At 39.4% G+C, this 20,849-nt stretch overlaps 1 protein-coding gene across 4 annotated transcripts; it reads right to left on the bottom strand.

Moving 5' to 3' along the window:
- Nucleotides 1-5,981: 5,981 nt before the first annotated feature.
- LOC121296438 (CD276 antigen homolog) lies at nucleotides 5,982-17,228 on the bottom strand. 4 transcript variants are annotated; one of them, XM_041222010.1, is made up of 9 exons: nucleotides 17,096-17,228; nucleotides 15,807-16,015; nucleotides 12,194-12,297; nucleotides 11,635-11,982; nucleotides 10,888-11,187; nucleotides 10,287-10,403; nucleotides 8,933-8,968; nucleotides 7,488-7,523; nucleotides 5,982-7,029 (listed from the first exon to the last, which is right to left on the bottom strand). In XM_041222010.1, exons 1-9 carry the CDS (start codon nucleotides 17,129-17,131, stop codon nucleotides 6,980-6,982), a joined length of 1,236 nt encoding a protein of 411 aa, XP_041077944.1. In that variant the 5' UTR covers nucleotides 17,132-17,228; the 3' UTR covers nucleotides 5,982-6,979. The 4 variants fall into 4 exon arrangements, with proteins under 4 accessions (XP_041077944.1, XP_041077946.1, XP_041077945.1 ...); XM_041222012.1 differs by having other exon boundaries at nucleotides 15,858-16,015; XM_041222011.1 differs by lacking the exon at nucleotides 8,933-8,968.
- Between the last annotated feature and the right edge of the window lie 3,621 nt (nucleotides 17,229-20,849).

Genomic DNA, 20,849 nt, shown 5'->3' with positions numbered 1-20,849 from the left:
TGGACAAAGAAAATAAAACCGAATCAATATGGGTCAGAATAACGGACAAAAATTCAAAAGGCATAATAATAGGAGCATGCTATAGACCGCCAGATTCAGACGGTGAGCACAATAATCTGTTATACAATGACATTAGAAATGTGTGTAGCAAAGGAGAAGCCATACTAATGGGGGATTTCAACTTCCCCCAAATAAAATGGGAAAACCCGGTGGGTAGCGCGAAGGATGAAATAGAAATGGTGGAAATGACAAATGACTGCTTCCTAACACAATTTGTGAAGGCACCCACTAGAGGGGAGGCATGCCTTGATTTAGTCTTTTCAAATAACGAAGCTAGAATAACTAAAACAGAGGTCAGAGAACCACTGGCAAACTCAGACCACAACATGGTCTCATTTGAAGTGTTTTTTAAAACCCCAAAAGAAATGACTAAAGTTAAGGTTTACAATTTTAGAAAAGCAAACTATGAAGGTATGAAACAGAGACTAACAGAAGTAGATTGGAGTAAAATAGAGAAAACACCCACAGAAGAAGGATGGTTGTTCTTCAAAAATGTAGTACTAGAGGCGCAAAACAATTATATCCCTAAAGTAGACAAATCTAAATGTAAAACTAAATTGCCAAAATGGTTTAATAGATCAATTAAAAAAAATATTCAGCGAAAAAAGGCACTTTACAGAGCATTAAAAAGGGAATGAAAAGAAAGTACACAGAAAGAGTACACAGAACTGCAAACGAAAGTCAAAAAGGAAGTTAGAAAGGCCAAGAGAGAAATAGGAATGAACATTGCTAAGGGAGCTAAAACCAATTCCAAAATGTTTTTCCAATATTACAACAGCAAGAGAACATTCAAAGAGGAGATTAAATGTTTAAGAGATACAAATGGCAAAATCGTAGATGAAGAAAAAAAAATAGCAAATATATTAAATGATTACTTTTCACAAGTTTTTACAAAGGAAGATACTGACAACATGCCCCACATGTCATCCAGTTCCTATCCAGTTTTAAATAACTTTAGCATAACTGAGGCAGAAGTGTTAAAGGGACTAGGAGCTCTTAAAATAAACAAATCCCCTGGGCCGGATGAGATCCTCCCAGTAGTACTGAAAGAAATGAAAGAAGTAATTTACAAACCGCTAACCAAGATCATGCAGCAGTCTCTTGACACAGGGGTGGTACCGACAGACTGGAAAATTGCAAACGTAATACCGATCCACAAAAAGGGAAACAAAACTGAACCAGGTAACTACAGACCAGTAAGCCTGACTTCTATTATATGCAAACTTATGGAAACTATAATAAGATCCAAAATGGAAAATTACCTATATGGTAATAGGGTCCTGGGAGAAAGTCAACATGGTTTTAGGAAAGAGAGATCGTGTCTAACTAACTTGCTTGATTTTTTTGAGGATGCAACATCGATAATAGATAATTGCAAAGCATATGACATGGTTTATTTAGATTTCCAGAAAGCTTTTGACAAAGTCCCGCACAAAAGATTAATTCTCAAACTGAACGCAGTTGGGATTCAAGGAAACACATGTACATGGATTAGGGAGTGGTTAACATGTAGAAAACAGAAAGTACTGATTAGAGGAAAAACCTCAGAATGGAGTGTGGTAACCAGCGGTGTACCACAGGGATCAGTATTAGGTCCTCTGCTATTCCTAATCTACATTAATGATTTAGATTCTGGTATAGTAAGCAAACTTGTTAAATTTGCAGACGACACAAAAGTAGGAGGAGTGGCAAACACTGTTGCAGCAGCAAAGGTCATTCAAAATGATCTAGACAAGATTCAGAACTGGGCAGACACATGGCAAATGACATTTAATAGAGAAAAGTGTAAGGTACTGCACGCAGGAAATAAAAATGTACATTATAAATATCATATGGGAGATATTGAAATTGGAGAAGGAATCTATGAAAAAGACCTAGGAGTTTTTGTTGACTCAGAAATGTCTTCATCTAGACAATGTGGGGAAGCTATAAAAAAGGCTAACAAGATGCTCGGATACATTGTGAAAAGTGTTGAATTTAAATCAAGGGAAGTAATGTTAAAACTGTACAATGCACTAGTAAGACCTCATCTTCAATATTGTGTTCAGTTCTGGTCACCTCGCTATAAAAAAGATATTGCTGCTCTTGAAAGAGTGCAAAGAAGAGCGACCAGAATTATTCCGGGCTTAAAAGGCATGTCATATGCAGACAGGCTAAAAGAATTGAATCTGTTCAGTCTTGAACAAAGAAGACTACGTGGCGACCTAATTCAAGCATTCAAAATTCTAAAAGGTATTGACAGTGTCGACCCAAGGGACTTTTTCAGCCTGAAAAAAGAAACAAGGACCAGGGGTCACAAATGGAGTTTAGAAAAAGGGGCATTCAGAACAGAAAATAGGAGACACTTTTTTACACAGAGAATTGTGAGGGTCTGGAATCAACTCCCCAGTAATGTTGTTGAAGCTGACACCCTGGGATCCTTCAAGAAGCTGCTTGATGAGATTTTGGGATCAATAAGCTACTAACAACCAAACGAGCAAGATGGGCCGAATGGCCTCCTCTCGTTTGCAAACTTTCTTATGTTCTTATGTTCTTATGACGAGAGAGTGATGTATTTGAATGCTCTCTTTTTTGTTCAATAACGTGTGGAAGGCACAACGCGTTTTTTTTGACCCAGATGACCTTCCACTGATGAACAATATGCTGTGATTCATGTTCAAATATTACGTGCTGTATTGTCTGCACCTTCAAGTCCTTTCATTCGCTTATAAAACTCCCTTATTAAAATAACTTGACTAAGAGCTCAGAGGTGGAGACTGGCCTGGAGTTAAGGGTTTTAGCGCCCTCAAGTGGTAACGGAAACGCATTTGTACTAAATAGAGGATATACAAGAATGTACTGAGGTGAAATAAAAAAATTAAATTAAAAAAAAATCACTATAACACTACTAATTATTAGTAGAAATAACTGCCCAATATTGTGGATACACACGCACGCACACACGCACCCACGCACACACACACACACACACACACACACACACACACACACACACACACACACACACACACAGTGACAGTGTGTTTTCACGTGTTTGTTTGGCTGTGTTGAGTAAAGTGCTTGTTACCGGTGCGTTGCATTTTTTAAATCCTCTCGAGTTTAATAGCTCTCTAATTAAAATGTCCTGGGTCAGTTTCATGGAAAATCTGAAAAGCTGCTTGCATTTGTTTTTCAAATAAATAAATTAAAAAAAAAAAGAAAAAGAAAAGGAATACCTTGAACCACAAACAAAATCCCAGTAACTGGAACATTCAATAACGTCAGTTTTCCGCAACGAGTCCAGCAAACTCGCAGAAACTGGCCCCCCCACCCCCCGAACCCAACCCCAACCCCACCCCACCCCCCCCAACCCAACCCCCAACCCCCAACCCAACCCCAACCCCCAACCCCAACCCCCTTGCCCTGCTGCACTGCCCTACCTGTAAAGTTCAGGATTATGTTCACAACTCTCCTGCTCACCTACAATGCCCTTCATCACACAGGTCCCGAGTACCTCCTCAACCTGCTGACCCGCTATGTCCCTGCCCCGCAAGCTGAGGTCCTCCGACTCCCGCCTGCTTGTTCTCCCCAAGCAAAAGTGCACGACACTTGGATAACGCTTATTTAGCTTCATGGTTCCGACTCTCGAACTCTCTCCCAGCTTTGGTGCGTGAAGCTCCACCGTCGCTCACTTTAAATCAACTGTCAAGACCCATCTGTTCTCTCTTGCTCTGCATACTCTTTAAGCCTGATATCTGCTATTAGCTACTGTGCTGTTACTATTTCATGTATTATGCTGCTATCATGTATTCTGCTCTTTCCACTGTATTTAATGCACTATTTCATGTATTATGCTGCTATCATGTATTCTGCTCTTTCCACTGTATTTAATGCACTATTTCATGTATTATGCTGCTATCATGTATTCTGCTCTTTCCACTGTATTTAATGCACTATTTCATGTATTATGCTGCTATCATGTATTCTGCTCTTTCCACTGTATTTAATGCACTATTTCATGTATTTCATGTATTATGTATTATGCTGCTATCATGTATTCTGCTCTTTCCACTGTATTTAATGTACTAGCTCATGTATTATGCTGCTATCATGTATTCTGCTCTTTCCACTGTATTTAATGCACTATTTCATGTATTATGCTGCTATCATGTATTCTGCTCTTTCCACTGTATTTAATGTACTAGCTCATGTATTATGCTGCTATCATGTATTCTGCTCTTTCCACTGTATTTAATGCACTACTATGCTTCATGCTCTTTCCAATTATGCTATTTCATGTATTATGCTGCTATCATGTACTCTGCTCTTTCCACTGTATTTATTATGCTACTATTTCATGTATTATGCTGCTATCATGTACTCTGCTCTTTCCACTGTATTTAATGTACTAGCTCATGTATTATGCTGCTATCATGGATTTTCTTGTTGTTACTGCATCTTGTAAAGCACTTTGTGATTTGGTGTTCCACTATGAAAGGTGCTATATAAAATAAAGATTGATTGATTGATTGATAATAAAATAAGCATGCAAATATAAAATACATAATGTCCCAATAAAGCTGTCCCACATTTCTACTTTCTTTTTTCCTGATGTATCATCTCTTTTATACAACGTCCTCAGAAAGCTTGATGTTAATAAAATTCCATACATACCAGTTGGGTATGCAGACGCAGTGTTTAGTTAGGATACAAACAGCGCAATTGTTCTAGCTGAAGTGGTCAGTCACACCCTAAACTGGATTAGCAAAGTTCTGTACTGTAAAAGATGAACCTCACATGTGAAATTGTGTCAGTTTGGGGTGGTTTTTTATGCTCTTACATGTCGACATTCCTAAAAGCTGGAAGTGGGCAGTTTCTATCATCGTTCTGCTTCAAAACTGCAATGCTTTCATAACAGTTGTTGTTTTGCTATTTCTTCATTTAGAATAATAGTGCACGTATAAATATAAAATATAAATCTATAAAGGATGGTCTAAACTATACTACTGTTAACATCAGCAGTGTTTGAAAATGTAGGCCTGCAGGAAACACTACAACTACTTAATAGCATGACCCTGTCTTCTCGAGATCCAGAGAATGCCAACCAAATCCAACAGATGAATCCAATAAAGAAATCAACCTTTTTCTTTAATACATGGACGTGTGGTTAGGCTAGGATTCGCAGCATTTGTCGTCTGCTATTCGTTAAACTGTTTGAAAGTCCTGTTAAATTATCACAGTATTAGAGTTCATTAGATTTTTTAAAATGTATTTTATTTAATACACAGTACATAAAAAAATATTGTTAAAAAAAACTGAACTCTGATTTCAGTAGTCATTTATTAAGCCTTGGTAATTAAAAAAAAACAACATTTCAGCATGACAGTTACTTCTTAATACTATCACAGTTGCTGTTAATCAGTGCCTGCATGGTTTATTAATAATAAAAACCACAAATGCATACGAAATAAAACATGATCACGTATGACTAAAACTAAGTTAGTAAAACTCTTTATCAGCTATCACTGAATGTACACTAGCTAGGGATGAACAAACACACACACACAGCATGATACTATTTTCAGAATATTTAATAGAAACAGGCGGCTTAGATCGGGTAACCCAGAGACCTTTGACTAATGCTAAAACCGACAGGAACAGGAATTTCACAGTGCATTTGGAAAGTGGCTACATTTTTGGTGTCATTTGGTATACTTGAAAAAAGGAAGAAGAAACGCCTGAAATATATTTGCAGAAATATTAAAATATTTACACAAAGTAACTGAAGTTAAAACAAGTACAACAGCAAATCTTATTGTCATCAATATCATTTTTTTATATAGTTTATATAATATATATATATATATATATATATATATATATAAATATATATATATATATATATGTGTGTGTATGTGTGTGTGTGTGTGTGTGTGTGTGTGTGTGTGTGTGTGTGTGTGTGTGTGTGTGTATATATATATATATGTTTGTGTACAGTGTTTTATTTTTTGTTAACTTATTGTATTTGCAGAAAAGAAATCACAAACTATAACTCAAATGACCAAGTTTAGAATGTGATTTAACAAAGAGGCTCTTAATAACAAACTAAATCCACACTACTGTCATTCTGTAAAGTCTGGCATAAAAACAGGAGCATCTTCAGTATTGAAATCAACAGCACTTGTAATACCTTTAAACCTGCTTAAAGACTGAATCCACAGACAGGTGACTATTTCAGCGATCAGCTCAAGCAATCTGTGCCTGTCCCTTTCAATAGGTAAACAATTCAAAAATAGAGAAAAGTATATTTTTTAGTAGGTAGGGTGTTTTTAAAACCGGTGCTAAATCAAATTATACTGGTAGCAAAATGTCTATTTTGTTCATATGTTAACGTTGCCCAGGCGAACCCCGAGCATGCCTACCTAATCCTTTCCTTATCCCACCCTCCTATCAAAGCCAAATAAAACCAGGGAGAAAACCCGACAGGACCCTCACCTAGCAATCGATACCCTGCAACGTGCTACAGGTAAAGTCCTAAGAGGCTGACAGCACATTACAATATTATTCGAGTCCCGTTTGACTGCTAACATGCGCACTCATGATGGTCCGACTGTACAACAGCACATTTGTGTGAAACTTTTTTCTTGCCTACACACCAGATGAATACTTTTTGAGAAATGACTTATAAATTGCACGAAAGTATTAGATATTTAATTTTATTTCGTTTTTTGCACATCCCCTACAGATTCTGACCAAAGGAAAGAGGAAGTTGTTAATAAAATGCAGCTCACTGTTAAAACCAACGTTAACTTTCATGCATGAGCCCTTGTGTGCTTTACGAATGGCAGCATTAGATCTGATCATCGCAGTGTGCAGAGAGGCAAACGCGGTTCTTGCAGGGTGACATACAGTTCGTCTGGAGCTGGCTACACAGACACCCTCAACTGCACTTTAGTGCTTGCCCCTCCTCCATGGTCTTTTCATGTTCATCTGTCAACAAATACACAGCGGCATTAAAACAAACGTCACAAATCCAGGGAAAGCTTATGACAACAGAACAGATCCACATTAGGGTGCATCTTTGTTTAAGCACTCAGTTCTAATCTAAGTACAAAAATAAGTACATACCTCGTCTTCGTCATAAAAGTTAACAAATAAAAAAAAATCTAAAAGAATCACTCATCGAACTAGGTCACAACGTGTCACTTAGAAACTTGCATTTGAGGCAGGTGTTTTCTTAGAAAATGTTAAAAATATAAATTTTAGCAAGGGATCTAAGCAAGTATACTGCTGGCAAACTGCTACGTCATTTCTGCTCGCCCCCTGCAGATTCTAAACAGCAGCGGATTTTATTAAAGAAAGCGGCTCATTGCTAAACCTCACGCTAGCTTTTATGAACTTGTGATTTAATAGACACTGATGCCATGTGATCTGAAATGAGCACAAACCTTTTTCCTCTTGCTGTGCATTAAACCAAATGTTACCTAATGAAAGAAAAGAGACAGAATGTTTAATAATCCTGCCCAGGGAATGATGTGCTGGTCAGAAACCTGCAACGCAGACAGGCACGTTCTTGACATTTTTAAAGATCTGCTCTGTTTCTACTCTGTTAATTTGTTGAGACAGTAGAGGAGTACAAAGCGTGACTGAACAGGTATTTAAATGATTTCTGTCCCTGAACGCCAGCTGAGATCTGCTGAGCCTGGGCTTCTGGTGACTCCAATGATAAAGCACAGCTCTTGTGCTGGAAGAGCCTTTAGTCATTATGCACCTGTATTATGGAACAATCTTCCAATTGAAATCTATAAAGCTGACCCAATAAATGCATTTAAATCAAAGTTGAAAACACATCTTAATGCAGAGGCTTTTTTTGTAGATTGGGATGGCCTATTTTAGAATTTCTTTAATATGTATTCTATTTTAATTGTTTTCCCCATTTGTTTTTGGATGTTTTTTTGATATTGTATATTATAGTATATTACTGTATAGTATATTTATTTGTAACGTGAAGCGCTTTGGCATGCCTTGGCATGAAAGGCGCTATACAAAATACATTTGAGTAATTGATTGAAATGACAACTGACAGCGATAAAAGAGAAATCCCCTAACCCAGAGAAACAAACAGCTGTAGAAACCGTGTGCAGAGCAGGAAAGAGGGACAACAGTTAGTACAAGTGAAGAAAAACATATTCAGCTAAAATCCACCCAAGTATATTGAGGTTAGGTGTGTGCAGAAAACTGAATGTTTGCTTCGCCTTCTCACAGTACGCCAGTTTCACTGATTTCAGTGTTATTCATTTTATAACACGTTTTATGTTGTTGAAACACAAGAAATTTGTTTTTTTAATGGGAAGGTTGAATATTAGTAAACTGCACACACCAGATAGAAAGGGAAAAAAACACACTGGCCTGACAGTAATGAAAGCATGGAAATGGGATGATGTTTGTGTTCAGTCATGCTCTAATTAAAACACTCAATAGCTATCTCCCATGACACATATTTATTAGGCACAGAGAATTGAGGGCACCCCCTGTTCTGCCTCATAAAAGTTTAGCATGGTTTGCCATGTTTTAACTTTGTCTTCCAAAGTAGTGTTTGAACTGACCCCAGCCAAATCAACGATCTCTGTGGTCCACCAGTCAACATCGGCAACTTAGCGCAACCAGGCTTCGAACCAGCCAGCTCCTGACCGCATGACTTCCCCTGCATGCTAGTGCCTTTACTAGGGGAGACTTAGTGGACCCAAGAGCAGTGATATTTAAACACTGTCACATCTGCCACCACTTTAGTTTTAGCTTTTTTTTTTTTTTGCTTTAAACACAAACTTGGAAAACTCTACAAATTTTGAACAGGAAATGTATTCATGAAATAGTTGAGAAGTTAAAAACATACCCATGATGGGGAACACAGATTCCCTTCGAGCTCCAGCTAAACAGAATGATTAACATTGAATTAGTACCCAGTGTGTCAGGAGAATTCAATTATATTTCTTTAAAGTTCAACTCAAACCTGCAATGAAGAAGTGAAGAGCAGCACTGAAGGGTGCAACCAGTCGGAATGACTGCGCACAGGAGGGCAGTTCCATCTTTCCATTTGAAACGACTTACTCATTCCAATGTCTTTTGTGCATTTGTAACATTTGATTATTTCTACATTCACCATTACAGTGAAGCGTCGCATATCCGACCATCATATAACCACCCTGATCAATTAACCTCCTCCTCGCTAAATAAATAAATATTAAAAGTAGGGTACGACAGTAATGGCACTGGCAGCAAATGCAGCTTCCGCGATGGAAACAGATAGAAAGCGTTACGGCAATCTGCGTTTTGGTGCGTTCCCCTTTAAGAGAGGCGGGCTGTGTGCGTGTGTCAGTCAGTCAGCTGCGTGTAGCAGTGACGTTTCAATACATCAGTCGAGAAAGCTTTTTTCCTTTGTGCAGTGTGTTTATATGATGGAGGGCATGCTTGCAGATATTGGCAGCATGTTGTTGTAGCTTTTAAATGCATTTGAATTAAACAAAGCAAGCTTCATAAATGCAATGCTTACCAGCTGCTTGTGTAAAATAGCTGAAGCAATCTTCAAACTGAGCTGCTTATCGGCTGCTGGCAATATCAAGAAAGCGCACAAAGTACCGTGACAGAGAAATAAGAAAGCAGAACCAGGGAGGCAGGAACTTCAAGAGTTAAGAAAGAAGCCATCAGCTGCAGGTTACTGTACATTTACTGTTTAAAAAAAGCTTTGCGTGGAGATGGCTTACAGCAAACCACATAGCAACACTGTGTATTTGTAGCCTAATTAATCTCATTTACGTTGGCTTAATTTTAAAGCATAAAATGTCCCTGTGTTTAAAGCAGTTTGCGTGTTTTTGTGCACTAACCTATTTATTGATGTGCAAATGCTTTTTCTATAGATGTTCGCTAATCTGACATTTTTAAATAACACCCTATACCCCAGTCCACAGGGGGTCGGATATGTGACATTGTACTGTAGCATTTTATATCAAGTGAAATAATGGTGTTGTATAGAGTAACCCACACGCTGACTGACCTAACAGGTTATGTATTCAAACCAAGCGTAACCTTTCATTTTGGTGACGATACCAACACAAATGTGCCTGTGCAAAGCATATCGCTTGGCAGATGTGTTTATCCATGCGTCAGCTCGAAGTAATAAAAACTATTAGCCTTTGTCCCCATTCTAGGAGGGCTGTGTGTATTAAACAGAAATTGTGCTGCTGCCTCACCTCTCGATCGTCTCTGATGAATATATAAAATCAGAATGCTGATGGCAAGGACAGCGACCACGGCACAAACAGCGGTTATGGTCTTGACGTTCTTCATTCCTTCCTGCTTCCCTGGACCTGAAACGATTTCAAAAAGGAAAATCAGCTCCCCTTTGCTTCAGTGATGTACCTGAAATGACTTCACCTTTTGCACAGCTGCTGTGTGTTTGGGCACTACTGCATATCTGTGCTGGGAATTTCTCTGGGAGCAGCTCTGAAGGGCTAGCTGTTGTACGACCCTCAGGGAGGTCCAGGGGTGTTTGGTAAAGCACTGTCACTTGAACCCTGGGACGATCCGCACAGCACAAGCAAACAAAACACTGCAAGCTCTGGAATGGGAAGCAGTGACAAACCGTGCCACCCTGACCACATCAATAAGAGATCAGCTACAATTAACCCTTATAGAAGTGTACCATGGACAGCATGGACATTTACCAGGCTTCTCTGTACTCTATACTATGCTGAGCACATGCTTCCATTCTAACTACATGTATAGTGCTTTGCTAAGATCTTGCTATGGTGTAACAGTACAGTTTTAAAGGGGGTGCACAGAACTGCTTACCAATCACCAGCTGATATTCTGCCCTTTGCTCCTCCATCTTGTTGTTGACGACAACACATTTATACAGAGACATGCTGGAGGACGCTGTCGTGTTGAAGATGCTGGTCAAGTTGAAGCGTCCATCTTGAGTAGGTATGATCCTTAACACAGAACTCTTTGTCCAGTTGGAGTCTAACTGGTCAAACCAGTGGATCTGTCCTGGTGGGTAACCCCCTGATGCATTGCACGTCAGGGTCACCAGCATTGAATCCTCTATGTTGATCCCTGGCACTGAACTTATTACAGGAACGGAATATGGAGCTAAAAACAAAACAAAAAACAGCCCGTCTTTTAAATGATAAACCAGACAATGTACACAGTCAACTCAGATCTCACCTGCAAGGGCAGGACAAGAGATTTGATGTCCAGAACCCTTTGCTCATGTATTGTGTGATCAACATTGAAGGGTTTGATCAACGTTTCTCATACAAGATTCTGAGAGCACCCAGAATTTGTGGTATTCCAATATTCATCACAATGCTCCGAGAAGCTCAGAATAGTTTTTTTTTTAAAGGCATTGTTATCCTGCACAATCACAAGCCAGACTGAATAGGCTCAGGTTTGCATTCGGTGCTGAATGTCTGCAACATAATTATTTTCCAATTAGCCCACCTTTACCCCATAACAATATAGGATTCCACTGGACCAGAGTGCTCATCTACACTGCAACCCTGATCTACAGCAGCTACTCTAGACACTGCAACATACCTGTAACCCTAAGGATGGTACTTCCTTTGTCATAGCCACTGTCAGTGCTTATGATGAATCGATAGCTCCCTTGATCAGACACCTGGGTTCTCCGCACCAGCAGCGATACACTCAACTCTCTCTCCTTCCACTCTGGTGTGGCACTAGTGAAACGTGGATCTTCAGCTGACCATTTCCCATTGTCAAACGTCAGTTTTGTTTTGTTAACACATCTGTCAGCCTCCACTTTGCACCACATAATTTTGAGAATTTGGACATCTTTCTTGACGGTCACCACTTTGCAATTCAGCACTGCATCCTGGCTATATACCCCCTGGCTTTCAGGATCACACTCCACTTTAATAAATGCTGTCAAAATAGAAAACAATTGATTATTTGCAAAACTCAACACAGTCGTGTTCCACAGGATAACTTCAACTCCAGAAATCCACTGGTGTTGTGGTGTTGATACAGAGGCTGAAGTACATCATCAAGTCCCAGAAAACAGTAGGCAATGATAAGAAATAGCAGTGTTGTACAAAAGGTCTGTCCAGATCTGAATGATCGAATGTTTGCTTACTCTCTTGGCTGTAGACCGTTTGGATTGCAGCTATTCCAATAGCCCAGTACATCAGCATGACAGGCGCAGCCATTCCTAGGGCTTTGATCTTCCTTAGCTTTGAGCTGCCAATAAAAAAAAGGTTCAATTCATTATTCTGCTGAAACGGCAGCACATGCAACAGAGGCAGATCGAAATACTAACACAGTTAGTAAAAGATGCTTATTCGATTTCAGTTGTTTTGTGTATGGAGTAAAGCGTACTGGTAATGTTAAACCAGTTTGCAGGAGGTAACTTAGGTTTAAAATGATTGCAGAGATAAAGCGCCTGCAGAAATGTATGGGAAAGGAAAATATGGTTAACAATTAATAACGGTAACCTTGTGAAATAGGATAAGTTAGTGGCTGGTTGCACTTGAACAGAGTAACAGCTGAATGAGTAATTTCTATTGATAATTGCTAGTATAAATTAGGGCTGTGTTGCAGTACTCGAGTACTTGAAATAATTATAATTATTACTCAAGTACTTGAAAAAATGTAAATAGTATCTCTTCATGAATGTAAGTTCAATATATTGTAGTGACCCAGTCAGTTCAGGTTTTGTTTCATCTGGTCCTGTGCACGTTATCTGTATTGTTCCAGGGTGGGACCATACCACTAGTTTCAGTAGAGAGTGTGTGTGTGTGTGTGTGTGTGTGTGAGTGTAAGAGTGTGTGTGTGTATGTGTGTGAGTGTGTGTGTGTGTGTGTATGTCATCAGGATGCCCCCTTGCTCATTTTTTGAAGTAGTGCGTTATGTGTGGTAAGTTAGAAAATAAACCCTTTTATGTTTAATTGTTCATTTAAATACGGTGTTTCAGCTGTGCAGATGTTTGATATGATTTTGTCTTTCATTTTAATATTGATGTTGTTTAAAATATAACCGGCATAAACACAGCCGGCGCTGGTTTTAGGTTTGAGTATAACCGTGGCGGTTCTAGTGTTAACGTGGTCATTTTTGCGGCGCATATGTAGAATTATATTGATTGGCATTAGGTTTGAGTACTCGAGTGCTCTAAATTTTTAACGCTTGAGTACTCAAGCACTAAATTACTTGAAATTCCCAGGCATGGAGGCGACACAGACAGAGAAGCGCCAATACCTCCAGGATCATCGTGGACCATCGTGGAGTCTCTCCAGGGGTTCAGGTAATCTGATCCATTGCCTATCTCTGTTAATACTAACAGCACATACTGTACCTAAACAATAGGGTTTCATGTAGAATGGAATGTGGGGATTCGGAACTAACAAATATTGTTAGAATTTGAAACATGGTCTGGAATCCTTATGGTGTAACAAAGTAGTTAATGCCATGTTCACCTTCATTTGCAAACATGACAGGTGGGGCTTGTTTTAAAAGAAAAATATACTAAATTTCGAATCTGTCTGACTTCACAAAGGAGCATGCTAGTGGAACTGGCTCGCCCCGCTTCGCAATCGCAGTGGCTTCATTGACCAACACGTCTCCCCGTGTCATGTCTCCCCGTGTTCCTGGAATTGCAACGTTTGCCACAAACGCCACAGCTATGCATCCCATGAAAAGCATACATAAAGGGGAAGTGTATTTGGCAGTTGAGTTGTTTGTAAAACGGGAGGCCCTTAAAATGTTATAGACGGCCGACTTATCATGCTATCGAAGCACAAGGAAGAGATTTGTTTGTTGTTCTTCTTGTATGTCACAAGGTTTGCTGCTTGGAAATTAAGGAAGTATTTTGAAATCGCACTGCATTTGTTGTCGTATTTCTTTGCTTGCTGTAGTTTTCTCTTCTCTTTAAAGAAGCCACAGGTGGCTGGTGGTTGGTTTTGAAAGCCAGCAGCGACGGAGGATGTGAAACTAGAGAAGAGAATATAGGGAATTAGAAATGCAGCCTTCTTTTGTTTTCTTTCAGTCCTCGCTTCACTGTATTTGTACACACCACTCTACCCCGAAAACAGGGATGCACAGCCTGTAATGTATTGACACGTCAGGGCAGTAGTTTGGCATGGCAGGGCAGGGGTTTTCCAACAAGGTTTGAAATGCAACTTAACTGTTAAAACAAACTGTCATTGCTGGGGTTTTTTTTTGTTCAGGATGTCTCCATTTTAATTGTCAGTTGTACAGTCGTCCTGTAAAATAACAAGCCACTTGCAAAAACATTTGGACATTAAAAAGTGCCTCGAACTTGGCTGTTTTCCAGTTGTGCAAACAACACAAAGCCTTAAATAATCTGCTTTCGCTTTTGTCCTGCTCCGTGACGCATATTAACTGTACCCATCCTGACAGAATGGACAGAAAATACAGGCTGTTTTAGTAATGCAAGTGCCTGAAGCCCGCAATGCTGGATGTTGCCCATGTAAAGGAGTGGTATTTGGACATGAATTTACGCAATAAAACACAGCCTCTTACTTAAAGATCTGTTTGTCAAGGAAGCAGCAACAACAAAAACATGCTGAAAACGTTGAAGGTAAAAGGTTTTACAACTTTGTTGTGTGACAGATTTACTAATCAGCTGTATTCCTCTATGTATATCAGATGCAAACATGAATCAAATAAACAAGTAAAAACACCTCTAGCACAAAGGTTAAACTCAGTGATTGAATAAGTGCAAGCTAGAAGCTGCTCATAACAAAACTGGCTATGCCCTGGCTCAGAGCCCGATCTGCATTTATCTTCTGTGTGGGGAAGTCCAGATAATTCTGCAGTGCTTACTCTGGCTGTGGTTTATGTGAAAGGAGACAGCCAGTACCATAGGAAACTATTTATTCAAAGAACATTGCTTCATTCTGCACAACAACTGCGCTTTTCTAAACTACAGACTCAATCTTTACTGCCCCTAGAATTATATAGAGCTCCCTGTGGTCTGACAATGTGAGTTGTTTTTAGTTCTGAGATTCTTAGATGGAGAAGAGGGAACCCACCCCCCCCCCACCCCCCCCCCCCCCCCCTCCCAGCTCAAAAGCATGACACCCAGTCTGCTACCTTTCAAGCTACAGCCTTCATTTCAAGTGCCTTGTTCCAAGCTGTTTTGTGACTGATCAATTGATCAAATGCTGTATGAATCCAGGGTGCAACAGTCAAAAAGGGCCCCCTTCCTTTTATTCTTTTTGGTTCCCTACACAACCCTACTCATACAAGAGGTTACAATGCTGCATGTACACTGGTATATACACAGGCAGGTACACTGGTATATACACAGAAGGGCATTGGTTGTACTTTTTATGCTACTGTCCGAGTATTTAAAAATGCAAATTACATCTTTGTTGCCACTGGAAATGGTACAGCAAATCTGGCAAGGATACCTCCTGTCACTACTCCCGGATCACAAAGGACGATCACTGTCACCTGACATTGCCACAGGGTCTTGTGAGGGGTTTGTTTTGATGTGCAACTAAACATGGCAGGACGTGGCACGACAAGGACAGCAATGAATCAAACACCAGGTTGCTCGAAATCGCTCGCTGCAGCGCCACCTACTGTTCAGAATGAACATCTAAAAAAAGACCTGTAAATCTTCAAAGCTGCAATTTCAAGGGCAGTGTTCAATTGAAAAGAAATAAACATATCTTCAACTACTGAACAATCAAAAACTAAGGTCGACCAGGGCGTCCTCGGCTCACCGCGCACCAGCGCCCCCTGCAATCTGGCCGGGCTCCTGCGGGCTTGCTTGCCTGTTAGCGGCGCTGTCCTCCCACGCTGTAGCGCCTGGTCGGCTGGGCGGTGAATCCGCAGCGTGCAAAGAAGCGGTCGGCTGACGGCACAAGCTTCGGAGGACAGCGTGTGTTCGTCTTCGCCGCTCCCGAGTCAGCGCAGGGGTGGTAGCGGTGAGCTGAGCCGTAAATAATAATTGCGAATTTCAAATGGGAGAAAATACAAAATAATTGGCAACGACTACATTTAAAAAAAAAAAAAAAAAAAAATAGGTGTTGAAATAACAGTAAAAATGACTTTAACAGTAACACAGTTAGGGTTAGGGGTTGAGATTAGGTTAGTGGTAGACAGTAAAGGGTAGATTTAGGGATTAGGATAATAATCTACTGGGATTATTTTTGCCTCATAACGTGCTTGTCAATCAACTGATCTTGAATGGCTGTTTATGAAGAGTTTACAGTAACCACAACCAAAAAAGTCGCAAACTAACCTGGATAACCTATACTTCAGTGTAACATATGCCTGAAATAAAGCAGCAAATAGGAGTTTTTAGTTTTTTAAATTGTAAAACAGAAATAGAAATGATCAAAACCATATTAATTTATTGTTTTTAACTCAGACTAAACTATCGCTAAACTATCAGATGTATTTATGGATGTAGATATAGATACATTTCAATAATAACTTACCGTACTTCAAAATGTTCTTTTTTTTTATTTTATTTTTTTATATCGCTGTCTGCATCGACTCAGTAGTTTTACCTCAAGGACGGAATACTTCAAATGGTTCTACCGTTCCAACAACAGTTTGAAAAGTTTTCCTCTTGAAAAAACGTTGGTTGAGTAATGTTTGTGACATATAAAAGCGTAGTACGTACTCAGTAAGCTTCCTGAAATGTATTAAAAACCCTCATTACAAATACTGTCTTGTTGCATCATGTATGTGAATAGCATTTCAAAGAAGAGCGGCTTATTTGGAACTGAGAAAGTTCCTGTTAGTCACAGAACTAACATGTTCTATCATAGCCGTTTTACTTCGCATCATTATAACCATAACCAATAGAGCTGATAACGGCACAGACAAGACTCTCCCAAATCCAGGTCAGTACTGTACTGTATGTTATCAGACAAATCCTGTTTGAAAGCTGCGAGTCGTGTTTTCGGTTATGTTTGGCTTTTATGTTTAAAACCGTACAAATAACAAAACGGCACAGCACGACAAATTAGAGACTAAGCAACGACTTGAAACATCTACCTACCTCAGAACACACTTTCCGATGTATTTCTCTTGTCATTGGTTCCTTCTCGTTTTTGCCGTTTTAAAAGCCCCCAAAACGGTTCTGCGAACTCCGTTAAGCATATGCTCTTCTGTACAAGCTGTGTCGTTTTACTTTCAATTTCAGGGGGGGGGGGGGGGGGGGGGGTAGGGGGGGGGGGGGGGGGGGGGAATACACCACGGTGCTTTTTGCTGTGACGTGACATCACACACAGAGACAAGCGGCGGAGAAGGACAGCACAAAACACTGTGGACCACTCTGGCAAGGAACAGGTAGTGGAGACCGGGGGCTAATTGAGACACCTCTCATAAAACAGGGTCACGTTCAGACAATAGCTATAGCAGCATTAACATGTATTAACATGTATTAACATGTATTAACCCGCCTGTCTGCGTGGGGAAGGTTTGGGTTTAAAAATACAGTAGTTTTCAGTCTGAAGTCAGTTCTGAGTAGATAGTTTGAGTGCTAGCCAATCAAACGAAGCCCGTACGCAATAGGGTATTCAGCCACGAAACAGCTGTGTAATTAAATTACATGTGTAACTTTTACTGTTTATTCTGGTGAATTCAAAGAAGCAGCGATTCGGCACATCCTGAGTACGTGTCTACAATGTTTCATCATGATAACCCGAAATAGGAAGCCACCACAGCGCAGTGCTGCTAGGCGTCAGGGAAAACACAGGGACAACGCGGAAACTCCAAAGCGATTCCCAGAGTATCGCTGAACTTGCCTCGGGTCTTTGATCATTCTTGCATCATTATTGTTATAATGCAGGCTACGTATGCAGTGGATTGTTTTGGTTTTGGTTAAATTAGTCCTACTGTCACTGATTAATACATTTGGCGATTTAAAAAAATAATAGTAATTAAGAGCAAGGCAAAATCAATTAAAACCGCATTTCTCAAGATCAGTAACACTCAGATTGAGATAATGTTCTCGACATGACATTTCATTCTCCGGTTTGTTTTTTATGTATGGTATAGTACGCGTAGTTAGTAAGAGGAGGAGCTACACAATATGTATAGAAAATAGTATTAGAATTGTCCAGTTAATATATCTATCAGAATTACCCCCCCCCCCGCTTAACCCCTTCAGTCCTGTATCATTTTCTGTCGAGCTGCAGAATGAGAAATTAGGTTATTTAAAAAAGGAACTCATTTACTGAGTACACAAGAAAAAAGGATAATGTGTTTTGAAACGACAACTACTGTTCTTTCAACATCATTTGAACTTAAAAACAAAAATTTAAAAAAAAGCTTCACAAATAAAATACATGTAAACATGCCGGTGTGATTTACTTCCCTTCCTTTTCTGAACATCGCATCATTTTGAGTATATATCTCATTTCCTCTTTGACTAGCAAGTCTATCTTGTATACTATCCCGACACACACACAATGCAGTTTCATCACATCACTTAAAGATACATGCAGACAATTAAAACATTTCTTTAACAATTCTTTCATATTTATTCATCGTAAGGAACACAGGCTTGTGGAAAGGCAGTTGGTTTTGGTATATTTGTTAAGGGTCTCTCTCATCCGTGGAAGTTCTGGTGTTTTTCTCAAACACCGCTGTTGTATCTTAGTGAAGATCGCCAGCAAGTGAGCATTGCAAAAAAAAAGGGGGAAAGTAACTAAACCTGGAAAGAAAACACATACAAAAAATATTAAAAAAAAACCATCAAAAATAATGCAAACGTTTTTTTTTTTTTTTTTTTTGTCTTTTTATTATTCGTTAAGCGTTCCTTCTTAGATCATTAAAATGTATTGCCTCTGGCAAGAACAGCTAAGCGCTAAATGCTCATGCTCATTCTCCTTACGCAGCTGATGGGCTCTTTTGACTGAAACATGTTTGTCCAAACACCTACAGAAAACCGATTAAAACTAAGATCTAAATTCTTTGTCCTCGTCAACAATATATTGCCAGAAAAGTGAAAAGACCAGACCTGTAACATCCACTGTGCGTTCAAATAAAACTACCGCAATATTAACCCTTATTAGAGCATTGACAAATTCGTTTTTCATTTTATTTGTTTTTCTGAAATTTAATATGTCCAATTATTTTACCCCCTGAGCGCAACTCCCCACAGGAGTGCAGGAACCAAGGCCAGGGGAAGTCCTGCAATTCCCAAGCCTTCTGAGGTATAGTGCCAGTTCTCTTTGTAAGTAAACAATGAATTGTTCTCATCTGTTCTTGGCACCAGTGCTATAAACTGTGCCAATATGTAAGATCAGGCTTTCTTTCACAAACATTGCCCTGGGAAGGGGAAAGGGGATGTGCACTTCAAACTCCCAGCACAGTGCTGGCCAGTCTGTAACAACCCCTGCTTCCTTTCACAGCTGGAGAACTATGGGATTTTTGTTTTGATTTACAAATAGCAAATGCAGTTTTCCTGACTTGCAGCAGTACTAACTCTAGACAAAGGTTTCTATGAGATGTTGGTAAACGGCTTATTTATTAATACATTTATTTGGAGTGTTTAAAGTTAAATCTGGTATTTGTACCTCAAAGTAGATCTGCTGTTTTTTGTTGCTTTTTCAAGAATATTCAGTTATAGGAACGCAAGCCATCTCCCTCGTGTGATGGTTATTAATAGTGTTTGTTTTACATTAAAGATGTGTTGCTTTTTCATATTCAGTTGTGGAAATTAACTGCCAGCACCGTGACACAATTGGAACAAATCAAACTTACTGTATCTCACTGCAGCACTTCTTGGATAACTAAGCACCTGCCTCCACCACGCCTACTGTCGTCTTTCAATCAAATTCTGTCAAATCTACTTTCTTGTCAGAAGTCCATTGCATATATGAATCAGTTGTGTAATGAAAAAACAGCAACACGTTTGTTATTCACCGATTGCAATGTGAGGGTGCAGCCCATCTGTGTTGTTAGTTTCATCTTGAAACCAACAACAAATCAGTGTTTCTGAAATGATTACAAAAGACCATAAAAAGCACAGCCAGATAAAAAAGTGGTATTTAAACAAACAAGCATGTGCACAATACCAGTTTCATTTCAGTAGGCACAACATTGACAAAGAATTATTGTTGAACTAGTTTAATTTGTATACCAAGTTTCTTTTTTGTATAAAAATACATCTATTAACAAATGTGGATTTTACAGGTGAATGCAGCTGTATGAGTGGCATTGCAATATCCTTTGTTTTAAATGTCATTAAAGCATGAACCACAGCGACTTACCAGCCTTTTTTTGGGTAGCCTGTCAAACAGGATTTTTTTTTTTTTTTTTTTTTTTACACATGTGCGGGGCTTGACACCAATGGTGCGACGGTCATTTTCTCCAATTGTGAATTGGGACTATCCATAACAGAGTCCCAGTGGCAATTTAACAATTCCTAATACCATTATACAGAACAATTCGAGTTTGTGCAAGACACTCTCGAATTTAATGTTCTATCTAAACCAACACTCCTGCATACAAGACCAAATACAAGGATGCCACCTAGTGGAATAAGAAAACATTTCCCCATTCCGGACCTTTACTCAATGACAAAAGGTGCCAGTTGACGAAACCAATAAGCTTATCCTGCTAATCATTTACATGCATGTGGACAGCTACACCTAGATTTCTACTTGCCAATATAAAAAGCTTGACTCTGATGTTAGTGCGTCCTGTAGTTCTCACAAATGGTGTTTGCTGACAAATAAAACACACTACCAAAAGATGTCACAAGGCCACCAATTACTAAACAGACAAACTGAACACCTGTCTGA

Source organism: Polyodon spathula, chromosome 21, assembly GCF_017654505.1.
Source record: "Polyodon spathula isolate WHYD16114869_AA chromosome 21, ASM1765450v1, whole genome shotgun sequence".
In the NCBI taxonomy this organism is placed as follows: domain Eukaryota; kingdom Metazoa; phylum Chordata; class Actinopteri; order Acipenseriformes; family Polyodontidae; genus Polyodon; species Polyodon spathula.
The sequence above is the reverse complement of the archived record's forward strand: the minus strand, read 5'-3'. Positions and strand labels throughout refer to the sequence as shown.

Excerpts from the sequence above, each read along its gene's own strand:
- LOC121296438 (XM_041222010.1), bottom strand. The coding sequence starts at position 17,131 with ATGACAAGAGAAATACATCGGAAAGTGTGTTCTGAG. Across the intron at positions 12,298-15,806 it reads GCAGGGGGCGCTGGTGCGCG|CTCAAAGCTAAGGAAGATCA; the intron begins GTGAGCCGAGGA and ends TTTTATTGGCAG. Across the intron at positions 7,524-8,932 it reads ATCTGTGTTCCCCATCATGG|GTAACATTTGGTTTAATGCA; the intron begins GTATGTTTTTAA and ends TTCTTTCATTAG.